Source organism: Ambystoma mexicanum, chromosome 7q, assembly GCF_040938575.1.
Source record: "Ambystoma mexicanum isolate Mex_15411 chromosome 7q, UKY_AmexF1_1, whole genome shotgun sequence".
Lineage (NCBI taxonomy): Eukaryota > Metazoa > Chordata > Amphibia > Caudata > Ambystomatidae > Ambystoma > Ambystoma mexicanum.
In genome coordinates, this window is record NC_090941.1 from 485,359,712 (window position 1) to 485,385,525 (window position 25,814).

General features: G+C 47.6%; 1 protein-coding gene across 1 annotated transcript in view; it reads right to left on the reverse strand.

Moving 5' to 3' along the window:
- Positions 1 to 1,980: 1,980 nt before the first annotated feature.
- Positions 1,981 to 25,814, reverse strand: part of KCNRG (potassium channel regulator) — a 42,664-nt gene continuing 18,830 nt past the window's right edge. Inside the window, exon 2 of the mRNA XM_069639813.1 lies at positions 1,981 to 3,519. Within this exon, the coding sequence (XP_069495914.1) occupies positions 3,267 to 3,519 (253 nt within the window). The 3' untranslated portion in view covers positions 1,981 to 3,266. The remainder of the gene's footprint in view (positions 3,520 to 25,814) is intronic.

Sequence of the window (25,814 nt, forward strand, 5' to 3'; positions counted from 1 at the left end):
GACATACTTGCAAAGGCATTCGCCTGAAGGGCACACCAGAAATCATTTCATTATACGCTGATGACGTGCTCCTATATATCAGAGACCCCTCCACACATCTCGACCCGATTATTCAGGACATAACTAAAATAGGAACGTACTCGGGCTTTACCATCAATTATTCTAAGTCTTAGATATTTCCCCTTACTGCAGCGACATGTGAATTTCCCCTGCGATGGTCCCCTGGGGGCATCAGGTACTTGGGGGGTACAAGTCTCACTCACCAAAGTCTCCCTACTGGCGGACAACTACGAGGCGACAGCACAGCTCATTGAATCTAAGCTGCTCAAATGGCGCAACCTCCCTCTGTCTCTGGCGGGCAGATTGTCACTAGTTAAAATGATTGCGGTCCCTAAGCCCCTCTACATCTTTGCTAACGTCCCGATCTGGCCTGGGAAACACTATTTTAAGAGACTCCACGCTATATGTGCCCAGTTCCTTTGGCACTCCGGTGCAGTCCGCAAAAAGTGGCTACATATGACCCCTCCCTACGATAAAGGCGGTTTCTCTGCCCCAGACCTAACCCTGTATTGGGTAGCGGCACAGGCCCATCATGCCACACATTGGTATGCACACTTAAACCCACCTCCACACGTCAAATTGGAAGAGCTGGCGGGAGACAGGACTAACATTATGACCCTGTTGCTACACCATACGTTCCAGACCGATGCACCTGCAGACCCCGTTGCCACCACGATTCGAGCATGGAATATGATTTTGAACCCAGTGCAGGGGAATTGCCCATATTACAAATGGCTACCCCTGCGCCAATTCCCTGGTCTTTCCCCTGTGCACGATCACCATTTCATCCAACATTGGGAAGCCCTGGGATACCAAACACTCACAGACCTTTACCCTAAGGGTGAATTCATCACCCCCCAAACATGGAAACCCGAGCACTCTAACTCAGCGCTTGAGCTACTACAATATTTCAGGCTAAGTACGGCGGTCCGGACTCACCCGACCTCCAGTACATAGCAAACTCCACGGGCAGTAGGGGTATAGTGTCCTCCTTGTATAAAATGTAGCTAACGAAGCGAGAAAACACGTCCCTCAAACCACGGGAAGCCTGGGCCAAAGAGATGGAAATAGAAATCGCTGACGACATGTGGTTTAACATGTGCGCGCACGCGCGCAGAGTCTCCCTTAATGCTAGATTCTGCTGTATACAATATAAACTACTCAACAGGCTCTATTACACACCGCTCAGAGTGGCGAATTTTACACGCTCCCTTACCCACAGATGGCCGAAATGAAGTTCTGAAGAAGCAGATCATATGCACATGTTTTGGTCCTGTACTGCGCTGAGGGCGTTTTGGCTGGAAGTAACGAAGGTGCTCACAGAAATAATAGGGACCCCAGTAGACCCCGACCCGCTGGCCCTGCTGTTCGGGATATGGTCCGGTGCAAATGCTAAAAAAAATGTCCAAATTCTTAAATGTATGTGCTATTGTTGCTGCAAGGTTGAAAACACTGCTCTCCCCCCACCTTTGAAATGTGGCTAAAGGCCCTCACCTGGGTACAGACATGTGAGGAGGAGTATTTCGGATCCTTGTCTACGCCATCTCGTCCTAAAAATGTGTGGACTGAATTCTGCACGTACCTGAACAATAGAGAGGAGGTTGATTGGGGCCCCGCTTCCCCGCCGGATCGACAGAGCACATTGCCATAAACACTAGACTCCTTGCCTCCTTTGGAGCTGTCAATACCCCCCTCCTCATCCTGGAACCGTCTCCAATTCATGTTGTAATTCCTAACTGTGCTATTGTGAATGTTTTTTTGTTTATTTTCGTATCGCTGTGCAAATGTACTATACCAGTCTTTACTTTCTGCCAATAAACAAAAGGTTAAAAAAAAAAATCAAAAGGGATGAACACAGATTTTGATTTACATTGTTTTCTTTGAAGATTTGCACTCCAAAATATTTGGCATTGACTGGTATGGTTAAAATATTACAAATTATCATACAAGAACTGTACTATTTAGAACTTAGTATATATTATTGAACTTTATATATTAACTAGCATACATGAAATTCGTCTAGTACTTGTAGCATTTTAAATGTAATGAAGACTTGGCAGGTTAGCAGTGTGATTATTTGAAGTTCGCGCTTATTTGCCAGTGACATAAATATGTACCAACTTAAATAGTAAAATGGCTTATATAATTGTTACACTTGCTTTGAGAAATTAAAGCAATGTGTATTATTGAAATGCCATTTAATGATGATATGCTATGCGTTAGGAATAGTAATTTGAACAATTTCAGGACCGAGTCAAACATGTTGCGGTTTTAAATGTAGTCTGTGAAAATCAGGTTACGAGGACCACAATAGCTACCAAGATGTTTACAATGATTGGCTGTGGGAGACACTGGTCTGATAAAATGTACACGTGCATGTCAATCTAATTATAAATACTACTTAATAATGGGCAATCGATCATCTTTTGGTTTGGAAAGGAAAGAGAACATGGCGACTATTTTGAGTTAGGACAATGCAGAATAGTCTTTTGGAAAACACAAGTGTACATCAGGTAAATTGCGATTTTCTGATTACTATAAAAGCAAGAAGCAAAGTTTTTGATGACCTTCACATGCAGTTTTCAAAATGGACCCTGGCTCGGCTCGGACGCCAAATTAAAAGGTACACTATGCAAGCTTTAACGGGCATGGACAGATCATATAGTTGTTTGATTTCTAGATCTTTGAAGCACAAGCTTCAGCCTTTACCTTCAGTAACAGTTCCACTCTCAAATGCAGTAATTTGAACAATACATAGATCAATAAGGCCAATAGATCCTAGATACATAGAAGGTCAAATGAGCGCTTAATATTCTGCATTTCATTCTGGCCATCCAGATCATTCTAACATGCACACATAGATCCAACATATCAACAACCTGACAAGATGGTGGCTTTTGCAAAAATAGGCACTGTCTAAAAAGCAACCGGAACATTTTGCTTTGACCAGTTTCTCATCAAGGTACTCTTAAGAAGGTTTTACCCCCATTTTTGAATTCAGAATCCTCAGTTGAGCCGGTGGTGAGCCTGTAAAAGATTGACATAGCTTGAGCGAACATCCAGTTTGTAAAAAGAACGTTTAGTAGCCTTATGTGGACAAGTATTAATGTGGCTTGAAGCCTCAATGGGACCAATGTAATCAGAAAAACAGTCAGAGAAGCAGTCGGGTTGGTGCAGTTCAACAAAGACACATAGAAATGTACATGTTATCGGCGCCGGTTTGTTCTTGTTTGTTTAATTTGTGTCACAATGTTTTTCTCAACTTTGTCACTTTCAGTGACCACAAAAACATCTGGGCTTTTCATCCTTTCAAATGTGTAGCACTCAACTTTCTCTTCTGATGAAACAGTCCTGGTGCTCACCAAACGGAAACCATCTTTAAGAAGAATGTCAATCAGCAGCCCCAGCACGTTGGTTCCATTTATCAGTTTTCTCTGGTCCGGTTTTATTGACACATATCTAAAAAACAGAACACTTTTCAGTTTAGCTTAGCAACTTTCACTTATTAAAAAGCAAGTTACTCTTTGGTGAATTACATTTGTAGCATCTCTCATTAAATGTACATTGGTGAGTCTCTGGCCCTTCAATGGCAGAACCTGCAAACTCTTTTAAAGAGGTATTGGAAAACAAATCACTCACTCACATGTGGTCCCTACCACAAATACCTATGCCCAACCACAGTGAACTGCAACACCTCAGTCACTTATTTTCTACCCAACTAAGAAGGGATTCAAAACCCTAACGGATCTTCTATGTTGTCCTTTCTTAAATCTTCCCTGAAAGGTAAACAACATTGCCACTGATATAGCTTAGAAACAAATGCCATCACATTCTCTGTGTGATGTAGCGGGGTCCGTCTCCGGATAGCACCCAAGGAAAAGTGAGCCAGTAACGTCAGATATACTCCCTGATCGAAGAACTGTCCAGCTCCAACAAATGTGTTTCAGCAAATAAAGTACAGACCAGCTCAGATACTGAAGTCTGGTTATAAAGTAATGGATGTCTAGGGTAAGGGCCCTGGCTGTTCGGCAAATTTGTTCAGGTTCATTGTCCCTATGAGAATTATCTAAAATAATGTCCATACTCAGATTCACGCCAAGTGTTTAAAAGGTTAAAGAAATTAGCCCTGGTAGAACCGAAGCATAGACAATGGGCAAAGGAGATGTACCATTTGGATTTTAAAGACCTTTTTTGGCCCCTGCTTAGTCTATTGATTTCTAAACGAATACTGTGGCGAACCAGAAGGAGGATTCAGACAACCATGGTCATGATATTTATGTGTTTATTCAAAATAAAAGGAAAATACCTAGCTGCCTGTATCGCTATGAGAGAAATTCCCTGCTTTCTCAAACAAAATGGTGCTTAGGGTAGTCCAAAATAAAGAGCCCCAAGTCCAAATTCCTATGTTCCTAACTGGCCCTACCACTTCAGAAAAACCTATCTAAAAAGGAAAAGAGGCTTGTAGACAAACCTCAGCATGTGCTTCTGCCTGGCCCGGTTCTCGGAACACGTACCTCAGTCTCAGAGCTCTGTTAGGATATCCCTATTCAATATTGTTGTGGCAGAATATCCATATGCTGCCATATGCTTTCACTAAGCCCATTTTGTGTAGCCCTGTATACCCATCTTTACACGATGCACACACTGCAGGGCTGGCAGATTCTGCTACAGCCCAGCAACCTGATGTCACATCTCACCGTTCTTCTTCTTCTTCTTCTTCTTCTTCTTCTTCTTCTTCTTCTTCTATCGTGACCATATTTGGTATTCAGTTATTGTGATCTTGTTTTCCACACAGTACATGCAGAAGCGATGCTAGCTGAACCTACTTATGAAAAGGTAGAAAACCGCAAGGCTTAGCTGTTGCGCTGAACCCATATGTCGCAAATAAACATCACCTCTATGTAAACTGTCTGGTAGTGCCCACCTAGAATTGGACCAATGTAATGTCATATTATCGATCTATCTATGTAAGTAGCTCCTTCTGTGTAATCTGGAGGGATGGTTCTGGCTATTCTTTTTTTTTTCCGAAATATATTTTTTATTGATTTTATACATACACTGTATCACATGTGGCATATACTTGAAGAGCGCTGCAAGCAGCGTAATCGTGCTTAGAGGTGCATGTAATAAACAAAAGAACATATACGTCAACAACAGGTCAGAGAAATGTTCGTGGGGGGAGCCAAGAGGAGAGGGGTGCCAAGATAGTCGCTATTAGTTGAGTGAAGGCGGACAAGGGGAATTGTACATGATTCGGCATCAGGGCAATAGGCGGAAAAAGGGGGGATCACCGGGATCCTGAGCCTTCAATGTTTTGTTCCTGGACTTGCAAGCAGGAGGGGAGCTCCCCCGATCGGATCCTCTGCTGTGCACTGCCCCCCTTATTTTTCAGTCCGCTTTGTCCATCCATCGTAAGGAGGGTGGTTGTCGGGCCAGGCCCGGGTATTTCTGGGTATAGTCCAGGAAGGGGGCCCACGTCTGGAGGAATTTGTCTCTATTCCCGAACCGGATGGCAGTTATTTTTTCCGCTGCAATTATATCCCAGCATTTCTTCCACCACAGTTGTACTGCCGGGCCCTCTGGATTTTTCCACAGCCTAGCCACAGAGATCTTAGCGGCAGTCAGCAGGTGAGAGCATAGCTCTGCTCTATACCCTGAGAGGGGGAATTGACCCTCCCCGCCTGCTCCCAGTAAAACAATGCCCCGATCCCATGGGATGGTCAGGCCTGTGATCCTGTTGATGTGATCCAGCACGGATTTCCAGAATTGGGTGGCTTTGGGGCATGTCCAGAACAAATGGTAGAGTGTGCCTTTATCTGGGCATCCTCTCCAGCACACCGGTGGAATTGTCGGGTTGCATTTATTGAGTGTTTCTGGGGTCCGGTACCATCTGAAGCATACCTTGAATGCCCCCTCCTTGTTGGAAACACATTTCGAACTTCTGTTTGCCCTCGACCAGATGTGATCCCACTCCTCCAGTTCGATGGGTCTCCCAATGTCTTTCTTCCATTTAAGCATGTACGTCTCTTTGCGGGTTGGGTCTGTTCTATCCAGCAGCCTGTAGAGGGTTGATATTCTGCCCTTTGGTGGGGATGCTGTGAGAGTGAGTTCCAGGGCTGTAAGGTCTCTGCTTCCGAGGTGCTTCATATCCCTGCTCGAGAGCCAATGAAGAAGCTGGGTATATCTGAATCTCTCGCTCTCCGGCACATTGAATTTCGCCTTGCAGGCCTCGAAATCAAGGGGGTTTCCCTCCTCATAAAAGTCTTGCACCCTTTAGAGCCCTCTATTTTTCCACCTCGTGAAGTTCTTGGGGTTATAGCCCGGGGTGAATTCCGGATTCCTCCAGACCGGGGTGAGTGGACCTGTAGTGCTGCAGAGTTTCCACAGACACGCTGCCTTCCTCCAGCTCACCACCGTGTTTTTGGTTGCCGTCAGGGGTCCCATGCCCTCGCCTGCACTGGGTCGTTTCAAATGTGGTAGAGAGTTTATTGGGTTTGGGCTCCAGTCCTCTTCCAGCTCCAGCCAGCGGGGCTTTGGGGTGGAGGGAAGCCAAGCGAACGCGTATGAGAGCTGAGCAGCCAGGATATATCTGGCCACATCGTGCGCTCCCAGTCCACCCAGCGCCCGTCCTCGGAGAATGAGTTTTCTCGGGATTCGCGGCTGTTTTCCTCCCCAAATATAACTCATGATGTTCTTTTGCAGCTTCTGGATAGCCTGCTTCGGAATTGTGGTTGGTAAGGCTGCACACTGGTAAAGTAGTCTAGGAATAAGGTTCATCTTCAGGGCCGTGATTCTCCCAAACCAGGAGATCTCCTGTTTTTGCCAGCGTATCAGGTCATTCTTGAATTCTTTAAGAAGCGCCGGAAAGTTGGCTGTGTATAGTCTGCTGGGTGCGCATGTAAGCTGGACCCCTAAGTATGGCAGATTCTTTTTTGCCCAGGGTATGTGATATTCTTTTTCCAGATCCAACATTAGAGGACGAGGCAGGTTAATGCTCAGCGCTGTCGATTTGGATAGGTTGACCTTAAATCCTGATGCTTCCCCAAATTCAAGCAGTTCCCTCCCTAGGACCCTCATGGATTCCCTTGGTTTGATCAGCGTAAGGAGGACGTCGTCGGCGTACATGGCAGCTTTATATGTTTGGGCCTTGATTGTCAGGCCTTGGACCTCTGCATTTTGACGTACCCTGTTCGCGAATGGCTCCATGGAGAGGGCGAATACCAGGGGGGACAGGGGACAACCCTGCCTGGTGCCTCTTGAAATTTTGATTATTTCGGACCTGGCCCCATTGATCCTTAGTCTGGTGGAAGGCTGCTGATAGTTCGCTTATGTCCATTTTATGAAATTTGGGCCAAAGCCGAAGTGCTGAAGTGTTTTTTGGATGTAGCCCCAATCGAGCATGTCAAATGCTTTATGCGCATCGAGGGATAGTACCATCAGTGCCCGCCCCTTCCTGTTGGCAGATTCGATGACGTTTATGGTTCTCCTTATATTATCACGAGTGCTGCGGCCAGGGATGAATCCGGTCTGGTCCGGATGGATGATGGCTGGAAGCAAGGGAGCTAGCCTGTTCGCAAGGGTTTTGGTGAAGATCGTTGCGTCGTAGTTCAGGAGAGTGATAGGTCTGTAGGAGACGCAATGGCTCCGGTCCCTTTCAGGTTTCAGTAGCAGCACAGTTAGTGGCTCTTCCATCGAGGGGGTGGTCATTCCTGTTGATAGGAATGAGTTGAAGAGGGGTGCCAGATGGGGCGAGAGAATGTATGAAAACTTCTTATAGAATTGCGCTGTAAGCCCATCCAGGCCGGGAGTTGAGTTTTTCATTTTTGCTATGACCTCGCTCACTTCTTCTGCCGAGATAGGGACTTCTAGGGCCGTGAGTTGAGGATGTGGATCGACCGGCTGTCCTCCTGCTAGATATTTGACTTGTGCTAATGCGGCCGTGGGGGCACCCGACATGATACCCCTGTGATGTGCTGTCATGATTTCCAATTTCCCCATGATGGTGTAGCGAAGAGTCCCTTGTGCGTCCAGGAGGCTATGGATGGAATTTCTTGATTGCAGCTTTTTCAGTTTGTGGACCAGGAGCCGATTTGCTTTGTTACTGTGCACATAGTAAAAGTGCTTGGTGTATGTTAGTGCTCTGGCCGCTTTGTCAGCTAGATGCGTTTCTAGGGATCGCTTCGCCCTTTGGAGCACGCAACTCGCTTTCCTATTCTGGCCTCGTTTAAGGATGCGTTCCGCTTCTATCACTTCCGCCTCAAGTGCGTCTTGTTGCAGCTTGTGCAGTCATCTGAGTCGGGCTATGCAGTCGTTTGCCGTGCCCCTAATGACAGGCTTCATAGCGTCCCAGATCGTGGCCACTGATGTGTCTTTGGTAGTGTTCTCCCTGAAGTAGTTCTTGAGGGCTTCTGCCATTTCTGTTCTGATTGCAATGTCCGTTAAGATCTGGTCTTGAAGCTTCCATTGCCGCTGAGGCGGCTCGGGGAAGCTCCCCACCCTCAGGTTCATTATGACTAGTGCATGATCCGAAAGGGCTCTGTGCCCAATTTGGATGGATTCGACGCAGGGAATGAGAGCGCTGGAGAGTAGCAGAAGGTCGATTCTTGAGTGCCCCAGATGAACATGAGAGAAAAAAGTGTAATCCCTTGTTCCCATGTTGGCCCATCTCCATGCATCTATAGTTTCGGTTTCCCTCAGGAATTCTGCCATGGAGAGGGCCTTGCTGAAGTCCTCCTTAGATGGAGGGAGCGTTTTGTCCAGGTTTGGGTCTGGAGTCAAGTTAAAATCACCCCCTATGAGTAAGCGACCTTCAGTGAAGATGACAAGAATGGGTAGAAGGTTTCGGAGGAATGTGCTCTGCGCTGTATTTGGGCAGTATATGGCATCAATGGTGATGGGAAGCTCTACCAAGAGGTCTTTTAGCAAGAGATACCGACCCTCCGGGTCCCTCTAGATGGTTATGTTAGTTAAGGGTAAGTCTCGGCCTAACAGAATGGCAACCCCTCTTTTCTTGAGATCAGCAGAGGCGAAGTACCTTTTTGTGTAGCGTTGAAAGGCTATGCGGCGCTCGTCACTCCTGAGGAGATGAGTCTCCTGCAAGCAAATATTGTCGGGTGCCAGTTGGGTGAGCCTGTGCTCCACGGACTTCCTTTTCCGGGGGAGTTCAAACCCTGGACGTTCCAGGTCAGGATCGAGAGCTCCTTATTCGGCAGAGACATTGGTGGGTAGGTTTGATGGCTGATTTACCCTGCATGTTTCGGATTGCGAAGCTTGAAACCCCCCACTCCGGTGGGCCAATCCGCCATTGCCGTGGCGATTCCAAACAGAGAGGTAAGCACTCTGTCAACTTGTGTTTTGACTCTCGAATCCCCCTCGTCTCCAGCCCACTCCCCAGCTCCAGCTCCCCCTCTCCCTCTGACCAAGTTAAACCAACAAAATGAACTAGAACAAAACCTAAAACAAGAAACAAATGAAGGTATCCAGACCAGCCTTCTACCAACAGGGCTGTCGGCTGGGCCATGGCTACCAGCTGTGTCGGAGACCAAGGAGTCTCATGCTGTAGTGGTGAAAATCTTGAAGTTCGAGAGAGATCGCCGCAGGCCACCCTGGCCAACGAGATTGTTGAATTGGGATTCTTTCCGCAGCGGCCCAGGAGGCACGATTATTTGTGAGGCTCTGGGTTCAAAGACTGGGCCCCCTGGGGGAGAGAGGGGTGGCCGCTGGTCTCCGAGGAGGAGGTACCAGGATCAGGGCAGATGGGGCTCTCAGCGGTTATTGCTGTTCTTCCCCCTTGCGGGAGGGCCGCGCATCCTACGTCGACCAGCTACCCGGGACCAGGGACAGAGAGACTCCCCGCCAGCCCCCTCGGGGGAGCGGTCCGAGCCCCCCGGGACCTCCTTCTCCGTGTCCGGGTTCATGAACGCTTCAGCTTCCCGAGGTGATGGGATTTGCTGAGTCTTTCGCTCCCAGGTGAAGGCGAGGCCTGAAGGAAAGCTCCAGCGGTAGGAAATCTTGCGTTTGCGTTGCCAGTCGGCCATGGATTTAAGAGCTCTTCGTTTGGCCAGGGTTTATGCTGCTAAATCTTGGAACAGGGCTATCTCCGAGTCCCGGAAGTGGATTTGTCCCATGGCCCTGGCCTCCTACATTATCTCCTCCTTGAGCTTATAGAAATGGACCCTGACCAAGACGTCAGTCGCCCCATTGGGCCTCTGCCTGGGTCTAGCCCTGTGCACTCTGTCCAGCTCCAGGGGAGAGTTATCTGGCAGGTTGATGATGTGGCGGAGGAGATCGGAAACATATGATGGGAGGTCTTTCTCCGAGATTGCAGATGGAATTCCCCGGATTCTGATATTGTTCCGCCTCGAGCGGTTTTCAGCATCTTCTTGTCTGGCTTCAAGAGCCTCGCACCTGCACTCCAGGGCCCTAATCCTGTCAGCCCCCTCCCTGATCTCAAAGTTCTGATCACATAGCGTGGTCTCAATCTCCTCGGTTCTTGATTCAATCTCCCCTACTCTCTATTCTGCAAGACTTGCTGTGACACTCTCTCCAAATCTCACGTATCATTTGTGCCTTATAACAATACACTTCATCACTCAGCCTGGTACAGAGAACGTGTCTTACTTTTTATTATTACTTATGCTACACTTTTACTCTCTACAATATTCAGTCCTTATGTACAGTTATTCGATTAAAATATAAGTGTCTTTTATACAGTTCTTGCTTTTCTCCCGTTCTAGAGAACAAGCAACAATTCCTCTTGCTTTATGCTTTCCCCTCTCTGAAAAACAAAGGACAGTTCCTCTTCCTTTATCTCACTCGTTGTTTACCGCTGGCTAAATTTCTCCCAGATCAATTTAGCCTTTATAAGTAGTAGAAATGCCTCCAAGATTAATTTTGCATGTATTCACTTTCTACCACCTCTTGTGGCACTGGGCCTCCCCAAAGCCCTGTGACTCTGTGGTAGATTTGTCATTCCTCAAATTAAGCACCTTGATACATTTGTTGACTTCCCCAGCCTGGATACAAAACATGTGTACTCCTTTGACTCCCTGGTCATCAAGATTTGTGTTGTGATGAAAATCCAGAGTACCATCACTACTTACATGGGGGAGCCCCTACCCACGAGGCCAGGGTGGGGAGGCCGCTGCCCAATAGTCCCCCTGGGCGTGGTACTTGGCAGGTGGATCTCATGGGGAGGGAAACCCTTCATGGGATGGGTGTCAATGACCCAGGGAGAACACAGTATCCCTGCGTATCACCTGGCTCTAGACCCCCATGTTTATGACCTTAATAACAGCCGCTTCCCTAATAGGGTCATGAGTTTTTGCCACCCTAGGATTCCCCTATTAAGAACTGAGACGAGGAAGATTAGGAGTTACCCAAGTGAAGATCCACTTCCTAGTACTGTGATGAGGAGGCACTCCATTGACCTACAAGGAAGCAGAAAGATCAGTACTGTGATGAGGGAGAAGCGCAGAAGCATGAGGATCACCTTTGCGAACCACAAGTAACACTCTAGTGGCTGCAGGTTTCCGATTGGTCCATCTAGAATAGAAATAGAGGAGGGAAACCAGAAAGTGTTATCAACCCTTCCCTGGAGGAGCAGGAATCCTGTGCTGGAACAGAAGGGGTTCTGGACCACTGCAATACTCAGAGAGAGGGAGAACCCTTGATCCCCAGCAGCCTGTGGGGAACTAAGGGAAGCTGGAGTCTCCCTCATTGGGGGAACCAAGAAGACCAGAGTGCCTCCCAGAAAGGTGGGGAAAATCCTTGAGCACCAGCAGTGTGCAAGGGACTAAGGGAAACAGGACCTATTGAAGTCTATGGAAGCATGTAAATAAGGTGCTGAGCTACAAGACAAGCCTGCGAGAAGGGTCTGGGACCCAAGGCAGTCCCTGGCACGAGAGTATACCAAGGCTGCCAGTTGAACTGTGCAACAGTCTTCCAAGACACAGTACCTGGGTGAAGGGCGAACCAGGTTGGCTGTGCCAGGAAGAGCAAATAAGGGGAAGAGAAAATATTACCCTTGACCAAGTTTGAGGAAGAAAGACTGACCTAGCGCCTGGCAGGAGAGTATACCAGGCAGGTTGGGGGTGATAAGAAGGTGATGAGCTGTACATTGTGAATACTGTGAACATTGTAACCAGTCAAACAGATGCATTCCGCCTGGTGCTGTTTGTAAGAGCCCTAAGAAGACAGGAGAGGAGAAGTACCCTCTGGGCACTGTGAACATTGCAACCGGGGGAAGAGAGTCATTCCACCGGGTGCTGTGCGTAGGAATCCTGTGAAGCCAAGAGGGGAGAGGTATCCTCTTGGCGCAATGAACATTGTAACCAAGGGAAGGGAGTCATTCACCCCTGGTGTTTGTGAGAACCTGGAGAAGCCAAGGGAGAAGAAGTGTCTTCTTGGTACTGTGAACTTTGTGGAGAGCCAGTAGAGGAGAAACCTCTTGGCATTGAACATACTGTGACCAGGGAAAAAGGAGTAATTCCCCCTGGCATTGTCTAAAGATTTTTTTGTTGGCACTTTGAACCTTTACTTCGATTGAACCGGCAACTTTATGTTGACTTTTTTGAGGAGAACTGAAATCTGGAGGAGGGAGCTATTCTCAAAGGTGAGTTTCTCACATACAGTTGGACATTGTCTAGAGGAAGAGAGTCATTCCTCTGGATCAGAAAGTCTTTTTATCCCTTTGTTATCTTTATATATAAATAATAAATAATATATATTTGTTAGGAAGTCAGCAAAGGACAAGTGGGGTAAAGCAACTGGGCGGGGAGAAACTAGCACCATACCTCCACGGGATGTTCATCAGGGCTCGGGAGCAGGGTACCCTCCCGCAAGACCTGCGCAAAGCCACGATCGTCGTCATTCCCAAGCCGGGCAAACCACCGGAGCAGTGCGCCTCTTATAGGCCCATCTCACTACTTAACACTGAAACCAAAATCCTTGCCAAACTCCTAGCTAACCGGCTACAATCAGTCATTACCTCCCTGGTCCATCCGGACCAATGTGGGTTTATGCCACATAAATCAACGCGGATGAACATACGACGCCTTCACCTACTATTAGAAGAGCCCCAGTCATAGACTGACCGCTGGCATTACTGGCCATAGATTTTGAAAAGGCGTTTGATTCGGTTCGCTGGGACAGCCTCTGGGAAACCATGCAGAGAATGAGCTTTGGAAACAACTTCCTGAGCTGGGTAGAACTCCTCTACACAGACCCACATGCAGAGGTGAAGGTAAACGGGTGGCCCTCGGAGTCCTTTCTCCTCGGTAAAGGCACGCAACAGGGTTGCCCCCTGTCCCCCCTCCTCTTCACTCTGGCAATAGAGACACTCGCTTTATGGCTCCGCCAAAGCGAGGAGTGGACCGGATTTAGATGGCCGGGACGACATGAGAATAGGGCGTCTCTTTATGCTGACGACCTTTTGATCTACCTGGGTGACCCGATACAAACCTGCCCCATAGTGACGCAGATGCTTGTTCGTGTCGGCGAATTTAGCGGGTTGAAAATTAACTGGAGCAAGTCAGTCCTCTTCCCGGTGAAGGGCGGTACACAAGCCATTCCCCAGGACTGCCCGTACAAAGTAGAATCAGCCGGATTCCGATATCTGGGGATTTGGGTATCAGAGGACTTGACTCGTTACACATCCCATAATCTCCAACAAATCATGAACCGTTTTAGAGACGATGTCTGCCACTGGAAACTCCTCCCATTGACACTTATGGGCAGAGCCGCCCTCTTTAAAATGATTACCCTGCCCAGATTTCTTTGTGTTACAGAATGCCCCGCTTGAAATCCAAGACTCCGAATTCAACCGCCTCGACAATCTCCTTGGAGAACTCATATGGGGAGGTCAACCCTGCATTGCATTAGCCACACTGCAGAGATCAATCTGGGAGGGAGGAATCAGCGTGCCCCGCCCCCGAGCATACTACTGGGCTTCGCAGCTAGCTGTGGTCAATGACCTACTACACGGGGACCGGGAGCTACCACATATAAAGGCCAAAATAGCAGCCCTTCACGATACAGACCCACTTTACTTGCTCTATCAGCCCCTGGGAAGACCCTCCCCACAAACAATGGCAGCGCATGTTGCCATGGTTTGGAGACGGGCAGATGCTTTTGTAGGTTGGAAAGACAAGATCACTACTGCACAACCTCTGTGGTACAAAAGTAACCTGAAAGAGCTGGGTAAATTTAAGCCATGGTCCAAATGGGAGAATGCCGGTATCACAAAGATCGGGGACGTCCTTGAGGGCAGGGAAATTGCCTCATTCGACACTCTGCAACTAAAGTTCCAGATCCCAGTGACTGAACAATATCACTATACTCAGTTGGCCCACGCTCTACGAACACATATTCAGTCGGACTTTGCCATTCCCGAAAGCACACCCATAGAACGCAACATGCTCCCGGCATACATCCCCACCAAATGCACCTCTATATTGTATAGCGCCATGGCCTCATTTGCCACCCCAGAACTCCCTCACCTTAAGTCCAAATGGGAGGAAGACGTGGGAAGCATAGACCCGGAGGACTGGATCCAAGTACTAATGCACCCCAGGGAAATTGCAATCTCTTCCAGGCTCCGCCTGGTGCAGCTGAAAATCTTACATATAATATATTATCCTAGAATCATGATATACCGATGGGGGCAGGCCCCAAACCAGAACTGCCTCCGATGTGGGACAGAAACTGGAACATTCATACACATCCTTTGGCAATGCCCCGAATCCAGACTTTCTGGGGTGAATGCTGTGGGGAGCTGTCCAGAACACTGGGTCGAAGCATTGCACTAGACCCCAAAATGTTGTTGTTGGGTACGCCCGATGAAAACACTGCAAATAAATGGGAGGGACTGCTCCTGGCAACGGCTGCAGGACTGATGAAACGCAACATCGCACAGAAATGGGGTGCTCCGGACTCCCCGACACTGGATCAGTGGGCAGACGACATGGACTCTTGTGCAATGTTGGAACATAGAATCCACAAGGCACGGGGATGCCACACCAAAGCTTCCAAAATCTGGGGGAAGTGGGAGGAGCGCGATTCCCGGTAGCTTCTACCAGTCGGAAACGCGCACTGGGAACACATGAAGCCGGCTAAAAAGGGGACTCCTCGGACTCTGACCATACTTAATTATTGATTTAATCTTCGAATGCACAAGTTTTGTTATTGTTTATTTTTATGAGCTTGTCTCTTGGCTTGTATGTTAATTATGTTTGTTGAAGAAACCAATAAAATATATTATTTATTTTTTAAAAAGGACAAGTGGGGTAACATTTGGTGTTTACTCAGTGTTTGGGCTTCTGCAATGAGCCTGACAGCTTCCTTTTGAACTATCTTCAGTCATTTAAAATGGCCGTTCAAATGTTCTGAACAGAGAGCTCAGGCGGAAGGAGGAAATCTTAAGAAGGCAGGATGGCTTAATTCTTCTTAGCGTTTGAAGGGGCTGGAGTTCACCATAGCTGGATTCTTTGTTTAGGGAAACAGCGGACCCTAGATCAACCGCTGTGCTTTTACAGAATCATTCATTGTTTACCAGGCTCTGCCTTTCATGTCATCTGTGACCACTGTGACAAAGTCAAAGGTGGGAGACTACAGGATGGGTGCGGGGTGACCCCTGGAAACAGGGGTTCTCAACCCACTAGATAATATAGGCGGTATACGGAGCATCCCCCCAGTCACCCAACCCATCCCAGACCTCATTTGAAGGAAGCCCCCTGCTCTCCTGGGAAGAAATTATGGCTTAGGAATCATATGGGTGAGGAAAAAAGTGAAAATAAGAACAAGAAGAAAACTGCTTCCAGGTCCACCTCCATCAGAGTCCGCATGCCGTGTTATGTGATTAGAGAATCCTATTTATAAGAAGGTGAGAAGCTTGAGCGCATTGCTTTTTGAGACTACTCTTAGCAATGCTCATACCAGTTTGTGGAGGGAGCCAGAAACTACACCATGGTGGGATTCCAATGGGTGGGACCAACAACCTTCAGAGGGAGTTGTCCAATCACGGGCCTCTCGCAAACTATTTTCAAGGTTGCAGACAATCTGTGTAACCTTGGCCCGCAGAGCTATTGGGCTGTTCACAACGTAGCACAAGCCACCTGGGAACAGGGTAGTGCCCTCTAGTTTTAGCCGGTCAAACACAATTGCATCTCTCACTCAGCTGACCCCATCAAACAGTTACATGTCCCAGACATAGCCACACTGGCTTAAATAAACAAAACACAGCAAAACGGAGCTGTAGGCATTAGAAGTCGAAGTGCGGAGGAGCCGTAGAGTCAAGTTTAGTGTGGAGTGTCAGAGCTGCAAGGAGGTGTAGCAAAGGAGCCAAAGAGAAAAGGAAAGGAGGAAGGTCAGAGAAGAGGAGGTTGCGATGAGAGGAAATGAGAGGGGAGAGGAAAAGGAGCGAGTCAGAAGGAGGAAAGAAAAAGGAGAAGGGGTGGAGGAGGAAGAGCGCAGCTGGTGATCCTGTAGTGTCTGTAACGCTAGCAAGATTTTCTCGGCCCCTTCCAGAATGTGTTTTCAGAGAAACCAAGACAAGTGAAGGATTTCTTAATTGCATACACGTACAACCCGGAGAGCCAGTGTGGCTTCAGGCCTCAAATCTTGCTGAAGCAAGATGGCAAAGTGTCACAAAGAAGATTCAGAAGATGCTGGATTTACAAGTCATCAAGCCCTCCTGAGGTCACTGGGACTCTCCAATCATACTTGTTGGAAACCCAGATGGAGGTAGGCGATTTTACATTGACTTCAGAAGATCAATGAGATTCATGCTTCACTTATCAAATGCCACAGAACAATCAGATGACTGTGAGAATAGGCAACTCGCATAGATCTCAACCCTGAGCATAACCAAAAGGATATTGGCAAATCCCTCTGGTTCAGAAAGATTTGGAAAAGACTGCTTAACATCTCCATATCAGTGGGGCACCCTCACCCCACAACCACTCCAGCCACATTTTAAATGAAAGAACTTTAAAAAAGGTGTCCCAAAACTGTAGTGCACATTTCAATACAGAGACATCCTTAGACAATTCAGCAGTGTAACACATGGGGAGAACAGAGAAAGAAACCTTAAGAGTCAGAGGGCCTCATTACGAGTCTGGCGGTAGCCGTGCTGGAAAAACTGGCAGGCTGCCGCCAGACCGGTAATACCATTCCGCCTCCATGATTGCCGGAATCACCAGGGCTTTACAACCCCGGTGACCCGGTAATTCTGGAAGCCGAATTCAGTAAATCCCCATTCCCATGGAGTCCCATGGGACTCCATGGGGATGGGGACCATAGAAACACTGGTTCCGTCTTTGACAGAGCCGGTGTTTCCATGTCCGCCTGCAGGGGGGTGATGTTGCTTCCGCCAGGTCAGACCTGGCGGGAGTGACACCTCCCGCCTGCAGGACTCGGAATCAGCCGGTCCGGAAACAACAGTGACGGCGGATTTACTGCCACCGTTGTTTCCGGACTGGCTGACTTGTACTGAGGCCCAGAGTATGCAAGGTAAAAAATGTAGCACTCTTCACACAAAGAAAGCCTTGGCATGCTACGTGACAGAACCATGGTTATGTACTAAGCAAGATGTAAACAAGTTACCCCACTGCAACCAAACCCAAAATGTTAACTAAAGAAAGTATAAATAAGGTGGCGCAAACATTAGCAGACATTCCAATAAAGTGTGTTTTTAAAAACAAAATTGCATTAAATGAAAAGTTTGATTGTTTGCGTAGGTGAAATTAAAATAAATGTTGTTTGTCAAGGGGCTCAAAACCAGGTAACACTGTCAAACTAAGACACAGGGCCTCATTATGAGGTAGGAGGTAGCCATGGTGCTGTTAGCACCATGGCTACGCCCTTACCGCATACCGGGTCCGGGTTCTCGGAATGGGTACTTACCGGGTCATTCCAACCTTGAAGGAGCCGGTAAGTCCCCATTCTGAGAACCAGTACCCATTCCCATTCGAGCCCCCATAGGGCACAATGGGAATGGGGAAGGAGCTAATAACCCGCTAATAGCGGGCCCATTATTAGCTCCTGGTCCCTTAGCGGCTCCTGCTACGGGACCTCGTAATGCGGTGGTAAGGGGTTAAAGGCAACGGCACCCTTAGGGTTGCCGTTAACCCCTTACCGCCGACCTCATAATGAGGGCCACAGTGTTACATGGTTGGTGAGAGAACCCCTCAGCTATCAAGCCGTGAGGGAAATTCCTGCTTCCAGTATATAGAAGTGTCAACCCCCATATTGCCTATGCATGTTTTTGGTCCATTTATAAACATGTAACCAAAAGCAACAAACAATTTATAATTTAAAAAAAGCCAATTTAAAAAAGGCATTGGTGGGGGAGTCGCTTATCCGCTCCCCTTTTTCAAAGGCAAGCATCCAAACCACTTGACAACCAAAGCTTTAACTATGAAACCCACAAAGTTAAAATCATTTATTTATGTATTGTTTGCTTGTTTATGTGCTTATACAGCAAGTGAATACTGTTTCAAAGCGCCCACGGGGCACATTAAAAAACATTAAAAAATCATAAGAAATATTAAATACAGTGGGGGGAGGATGAACCTACTATGCCTAGTGAGTGTTCAGAACCTGCAAGTGCAGAAGGGAGGGGGAATGCTATAGGTGCTGGGGTGCTCATGGGTGAGCAAAAGGTGAAAGTGCAATGTATGGTAAGTGAGAGCCTGCATCGTTGGAGTGTTCCGAGGAACGTGCTGAGGATATAAAGAAGCTGGGGCGATTCGGTGTGGGAAGTCAGGGCCCCGAGGAGGCAATTAAGCAACTGTGAGATGACCAGAGAAGAGAGGGGGAAGGAGGAGGTGAAGAGGAAAGTCTTGAGGAGCTTTCATGAATTTAAGAAGGTCCTGCTCAAGACGAAGAGGGAGGGAGAGGCTGTTGCAAAGAAGGGCACCAGCTGAGGAAAGTGATCGACCTCCTGCCCTCTGTGTAGTGAAATGCTTTACACACAATGAGTTGGTGCAAGAGGAGCGCAGGGTCTAGAGGGGGAATATTTAGTAAGCGAGAGCTGCAGATAGTGTAGTCCTCGGCCCCAGACAGCCTTGTGGGTGATACGGAGGGATATTAATTTTATCTGTGAACAACCAGGAGCCAGTGAAAACCTTTTAGGGCAGGAGAGATGCAGTCCCTGGGCTTGAGGCCAAGGATACGTCTTGCTGCCCTATTCGGGAATAGTTGGAGGGGTGTGGAAGAAGAGAGTTTCAGGAGGAGGCTATTGCATTAGTCAAGCCTAGAGAGAACCAGGGCTCGGGTAACATTGAGCTTCTGGGTTAAGGTGAGAAAAGGTAGAATTCCTTTGAGAAGGAAGAGCTGAAAGTGGGACTTCTTGGCAATGTCCTGGGTGTGAGGGAGGAAGGAAAGAGAGGAGTCGAAGAGGACTCCAAGGTTTCTGGCTTCAGAAGAAGGAGCAGGGGGAGAGCCCATGGAGGAAGGCCAGAGTGAGGGGAAGAAGTCGGGAGCAGGGGTCCCAAAGGATCTCCGTTTTGCTGGCATTGAGGAAGAGATCATTGGAAGTTCACCAGCCTGGATGGCAGATATGCAGTCAGGAAGGATCGAAGGTGCAAGGGGGTCAGCAGGAAGCTTGAAGAAGAGTTGTGTGTTATCTGCATAACACTGGAAGTTGGGGGATACAGTGGAGGTGAGGCGTGCCAGCTGAGTAAGGTAGATGTTATAAAGCCAAGGCGAGAGGCTAGAGCCCAGGGGGACACCACAGGTGGAGAAGGACGTAGGAGAGGAGAGGTTCCCAAGATGACTTGGGAGGAGCAGTCATTTAGGAAGGAGGTCAGCCAGTCCAGTGCCCACTCTGAGATACCAAGGGTGTTGTGGAGCCTTTGTATGAGGATGGAGTGGTATACTGTGTCAAAGGTAAAGCAGAGATCAAGAAGGATGGGGACAGCTGGGGAGTTGGAATTCTAGGGTGCAAGCAGTTCTTCACAGATGTTCAGAAAAACGGTGTCCATGCCTCTGGATACTCAGAATCCAGACTGATGGTTGTGCAGACCACCAACAAGTTCAGTTTGAGAGTTGAGTTGGGGCAGGGCCAACTTCTCCAGCAATTTCCCCAGAAAGGGGGTGATGGAAATAGGGCAGTAGTTGGCTAGACAGCTAGTGTATGCTGATGGTTCTTTAAGGAGGGGGAGCACATGGGAGTGCTTGAGGGAGGAGGGGAAAGAACCAGTAGCAAAGGAGTGGTTACAGAGATCAGCGAGTGCAGGGGCATGTGAGAAACCTGAAGGTGTCTCCCTGACTAGTCCCCGGGGATCTGTCATCCAGGTGGCCAGGACTCAGCCATTGCTATTGAATCCAGTTCCTGGGGGTCGACGGGGGGTCGTCTGGGAGTGGAAGTGGGACACTGATGGGTGAGACGCGATATTCCCTTTCTTATAACACCTTTTCCCCATCCTACCACATAGGATGCTCAGAAACTCTACCCCCCCCTCCCCCTTTGCCGACACGAACACTTTCTTACACCATGAAAGACAATGCACTAAGACCAGAGCAGGTTGCCCTACATGTCCCAACACAAGGGTCAGGCAGAGTCAGGCAATTAATAATAACCACACACACCCGACGACCCTTTCCCTTCCCCACAGGGATAAAAGGTGGAGCACGAGAGCACACTACTAGCAAGGCAGACCGCACCTATACAATTTATTAAACACCCTTGTACTGTGATTGCTTGTGTCTGTCTTCACTGTTGCCACCATGAGTTCCTTACAGACAAGAGAGCCAATGTTGTCATTGATGCTTCTGGATGAGCTAGGGGAAACCTGTTTGGAAGAGTCCTTCATGGAGCAGACAACTCTGGTGACTTCATCCGGTGTGATAAGGGAGAAGGAGAAAGGGGGATGAGTGGCTAAGGGAGGGAAGGGTGTGAGGGATGGATTAGGAGGGTGAATAACAAGGCTGTTCGGATGTCCTGAGTTTTGGTAGTGAAGTGAGTGGCCAGTCTGTTGCAGAGGGCCTGAGAAGGAATAGTGGAAGAGGAGACTGCGGAAGGGTTGGCTAGTTCCCTGCAGATTTTGAAAAGTTCAGCCATGTTGTTGGATGCACCAGATACCCGTGCCTGAATGTGGGCCCTTTTCTTGGCACAGATAGAGAGTCTATATTGCCTCTGAAGCAGGCGCAGGCAAGTTTGTCAGAGGGTGAGCCTGAAGTTTGCCACTTCTGTTCCGCAGCTCTGCACTTTCGTTTCTGGGCTTCAAGTTCGGAGTCGTACCAGGTGTTGCGCTTAGAGGTGGGTTTCAGGCAGATCATGATGACTGGGGCAAGGGTGCTGGTGATGGACAGGTGGAAGTTACTGAGAGCAGCGTCGGTGGAAGAGTCTGAGTTAGGGGTGTAAAAGGGGATAAAGGTAGAAGTGAAGGCAGCAGCTGACACTCGTTTCATCGTGCGGATGTTCGTGAACAAGGTTGGCAGGGCTTTTGAAGGTGCAGACACAGGGCCATAGAGACCCAGGTGGGAGGAGAGACGACAGTGGTCTGACCAAGAGAGAGGGGTGTCCAGAGGAGATGAGCGAGGGAGGTCGGAGTGGATGAATGGGAGAATGGAGAGGGATGGAGAGGTGCAGAGGTCCATGAAAAGAGTGGATGCTGTGCCAGGGGAGTCCAATTAGATGCTGAAGTCACCCAAGGGGAGCAGGTTGGAGGAGGTTGAAAGTAAGCAGGACCAGAAATCAGCCAAATTCAGAGAGGAACAGGGAGGTATCCCCTGGAGGCCGGTAGATGGTAGCAATGGTCAGGGTGGAGGAGGGAGAGATTGCCAACTTGCATAGCAGGCTTTCAAAGGAAGAGTAGAGCTGAATGGGTAAGATGGAAGAAGGAACCCACTCAAGGAAGATTAAGGCACCCCCACCGCCAGCACAATGAGGTTGTGGCTTGGAAATGATCTTAAAGCCGTCAGGTAGGAGGGAGTCAAACAAAGTGATTGACCTGGCATTGAACCATGTCTCAGTAAGAGCAAGAATGTCAAGGTCAGTCTCTTCAAGAAGGAGGCAGATGTCAGCAGAGTGTTTATTGCCTGAGCGGGCGTTAAGAGTTGCCAGGTGGAGACGGTCTCTGCCTTTGAAGGTTTTCTGAGGTGGAGTACAGGACCGTGGTACTCCAGTCATAAATGGGTGAGGGTGGAGAGGGTTATAAGAGGAGAGGCAGGAGAAGGAAGAAAGTTAACAAGGGATGAAAGGATCCGGTCAAAGAGAAGGAGGTTGGCCTGAGGACCCTGAACCAGGATAGTGCCAGTGTGGTAGACATTAATGATGCAGCGTGATGAGAAGACGCCCGCCAAGAGGACTTCCCACTTAGTGCCACCATTAATGAGGATGCGAAAGGGGAGAGAGTAGAGATGAGATGAGAAGTCCATAGGTCTGGAGAGAAGAGGCTATCAGTGAAGAGCTCTCTGGAAAATGCATTGACATAGGTGCCTGTGATGGGAAGGCCAGGATTTGCACTGAGGATCTGTTTTCTGTGCTTTTTACGTTCGTATTTCGTGAGAGAGGGAGGATAGGTGATAGTGTAGCAGTTAGAGAAGATTGGAGAAGGAAAAAGAAAGGGGGGGCTGCACTGCGCAGTCCTGGCCCTTACTTCCAGGTGGCCTAGTAGTTAAGGAGGGCACAAATAATGCACAGCAATATGTGGATTGAAGGAATGCACAAAATGAATGCAAATTCTCCATGGAAAGAGAGATACTTTGTGGGGTACCACAGGGAGCCAGCAAGTCACCTCTACTATTCAACCTATATATTAGATTCCTATGCTGTGTACTAGATCACATAAACATCTTTTTTTACAAACTACGCTGATGATACGCAGCTAGTGATGGAACTCAGTGGGGACCACAAAAAAGATAATAACTGACTCAGGATATATGCCATCATAGAACAGTGGATGGACATAAACTGGATGTGTCTCAATGGCAAGAAAACTGAGTTGATGGTTTTAGGATCCCATCAGGCCAGAAACTCCCTCTCTCCAGATTATTGCTCTCTTCAGATTGAAAACACTCAGATTAAGGTGCGTGATAAAGTTAAAACATTAGGTATGATGATGGAAGCCGCTTTAGGAGTCGAAGCACAGACACAATGGGCCTCATTACACGGAAGGCGGTAAACCATGGCGCTATTAGCGCCATGGCTGCCGCCTGTACCTTACTGGGTCCGCCTTGGTGGATGGCGGAATTAGCGCCATATTCCAAGGTGTGTGGGGGCGCTAATTCCGCCATCCACCATTGCCCCTTCACCATTGCCAGTCAGCCCCATAGGGCTCCATGTTAATGGTGAAGGTGCTAATTACGTTACCGCAAATTGTGGTACCGTAATTAGCACCAAGGTCCCTTTGCGGGTCCCGTACTTAACGCCTGTAAAAAACAGGCGTTAAGGGAGGACCCGCAAAGGGACCTCGTAGTAAGGCGGTAAGGGTTTACCGGTACCGGTGCCCTTACCGGTACCGGTAAACCCTTACCGCCTTCCGTGTAATGAGGCCCAATATATTAAAAACATGTAATTACTACCCAAGACTCCTAAAATCCATGAGACCATACCGGTCTGTGAGCAATTGCGCCACCGTGGCCAGGGCAACCATTCTATCACACCTTGACTACGGTAATGCACTGATGGTAGGGCCAAATAAAAAATGCCTCCAAGTCTATCAGACTATCCTAAACAATGCGGTTATGATTATTAAGAATAAATCTAAATCCGACCACATCAGTAAATCCAGGAATGAGTTACGATTAAGTCTATGGGGAAGGGTGCATGCAATTAAAATGACGACAACTCCGAGAATTAATTATGTGTTAAGCATGATTCCCTTTCAGATCAAAAAATGCTATCTGAAGAAAATGGAAACCTTGATCCAGTCCTTCCTGTGGGAGGGTAAACAACCACTTCTAAAACTATGGAGACTACAACTTTCACAGGAATGTGGTGGTCTGGGGGTTTCAGACTTTGAAAATTATCATTTGGCGTGTGGGGCACGTCACTTGGTTCCTTTCATAGAAGATTCATCTGATGTCTGGACAATGGCGGAAGCAAGTAGATCTTCGCCACTCACCCCCAGGGCAATTCTGTCAACGGTGGATGGAACAGGATATAATTCATCTCCACCAACTGCATTTGTAAGGTCATGTTGGAAGAATCTCTGGAGTAAGAGCAAAAAGGGTGTTTTAGACTATGGATGTACATGGGTCTGGTTAAATCCAGACATTACGTTGAAAGGGAAACTTCTTTTCTGGCCGAACTGGCTACTCAGAGGTGTACAGTGGCTTGAGGATCTTGTTGAAGAGGGAAAATGGATCAGCTTTAAAAGACGCTAGTTAAAGATCTCAAAGATTGCACAGTGGGGGAGTATAGGAAGCTGAAAAAAGCTCTGGTGAACAAGATTCCGGATGGATGCAAGAGTTGGCATATATGGCTGAGAGAATATAAATCTGAAGCTGGCATGGCATCGAAGGTGTACAAGAATCTTGATCAGTATAAAGAACCAAATAAAGACTTACTGTCAAAATGGTTGGATAGAATTGATTCAGAGATGTCAGAGGGCAGATGGAGGAATATGCGCAAGAATGTGGCTCTAACATCTTTGAATCTAGGAGAAAGGTATAGACGGATCAAAATTCTGAACAGAGTTTTTGGGACGCCACAAAGATTGCATGCAAGAGGTGTAGCTGATTTGGGTGCCTGTTGGAGCTGCAAACATGCTAATGGGACTTTTGAACATATGATTTGGGACTGTTATGAGCTAAGATCTTTCTGGAGAGGGGTCACTAAGAAGATGAACAAAGTTCTTCTGATGCATGCAGATTTTGATTATATGACTGTAATTTTGGGAGAAGATGACATGGTGGAAGATCTTTCTTTTCCACAGAGGTGTAGGTTTTTTAGGGCGTCAAACTCTGCCAAAAAAAATCATATTGAGAAAGTGGAAAAGCGATGACAGACCAGACCGACGATTTCAGAACAGATGGATGATCTAAAACAAGTGTCAAGATTTGAGAAGTTAATCCTATACAGGGATAAGAAAATGAATTTATTTGATCAAATCTGGGGCAGATTTTTAGATTATTAAAATTGTTATCAGTCTGGTTTGGGTTGTAACTGTGATTCCTCCTCTTTAAAGGGTGTTGGGTACCCTAATTGTGATGATCTGGATTAAATACTTTTGTTCATGTATAGTAAAAAAAATAATAATAATAATTGTAAATCCAGGAAGGAGCGGCACTGGCTTAGAGAGGAAAATAGAACCCAATTCAAGGCCCTCACTCCTGACCATAGATGCCTCCATAGGAAGGCACCAGGGTATTTGAAATCTAAAATACACCTACACACCCATCCGCAGATTAAGATCTACGGACCAAAACAGGATGGTGGTAGCCACGCACAAACACAAGCTTGGACTGGGTAAATCCTTCCAGATTATCACAGCAGGCCTTTAGAACAATCTGCCTACCAACATAAGAAAAGAAGCTAACTACCTATGCTTCCGTAAACTGGTGAAGACCCACCTCTTCAATTAATACCAGCACATTGGCACTTCCAATCTGCGCCCCGAGACTTGCGAGTTTCCGGCGCAATAGAAATGATTAAATATAAATAAATAAATAAATAAGCATGTCAAGCACACCCATCTAGATTTGATTTTAAAAAAGGATCACAATGCGGTGCACAAAATTGATGCAAGATGTAAAGCACACCCACCTAGATTCGATTTTAAAAAGGATAACAATGCAGTGCACAAAAT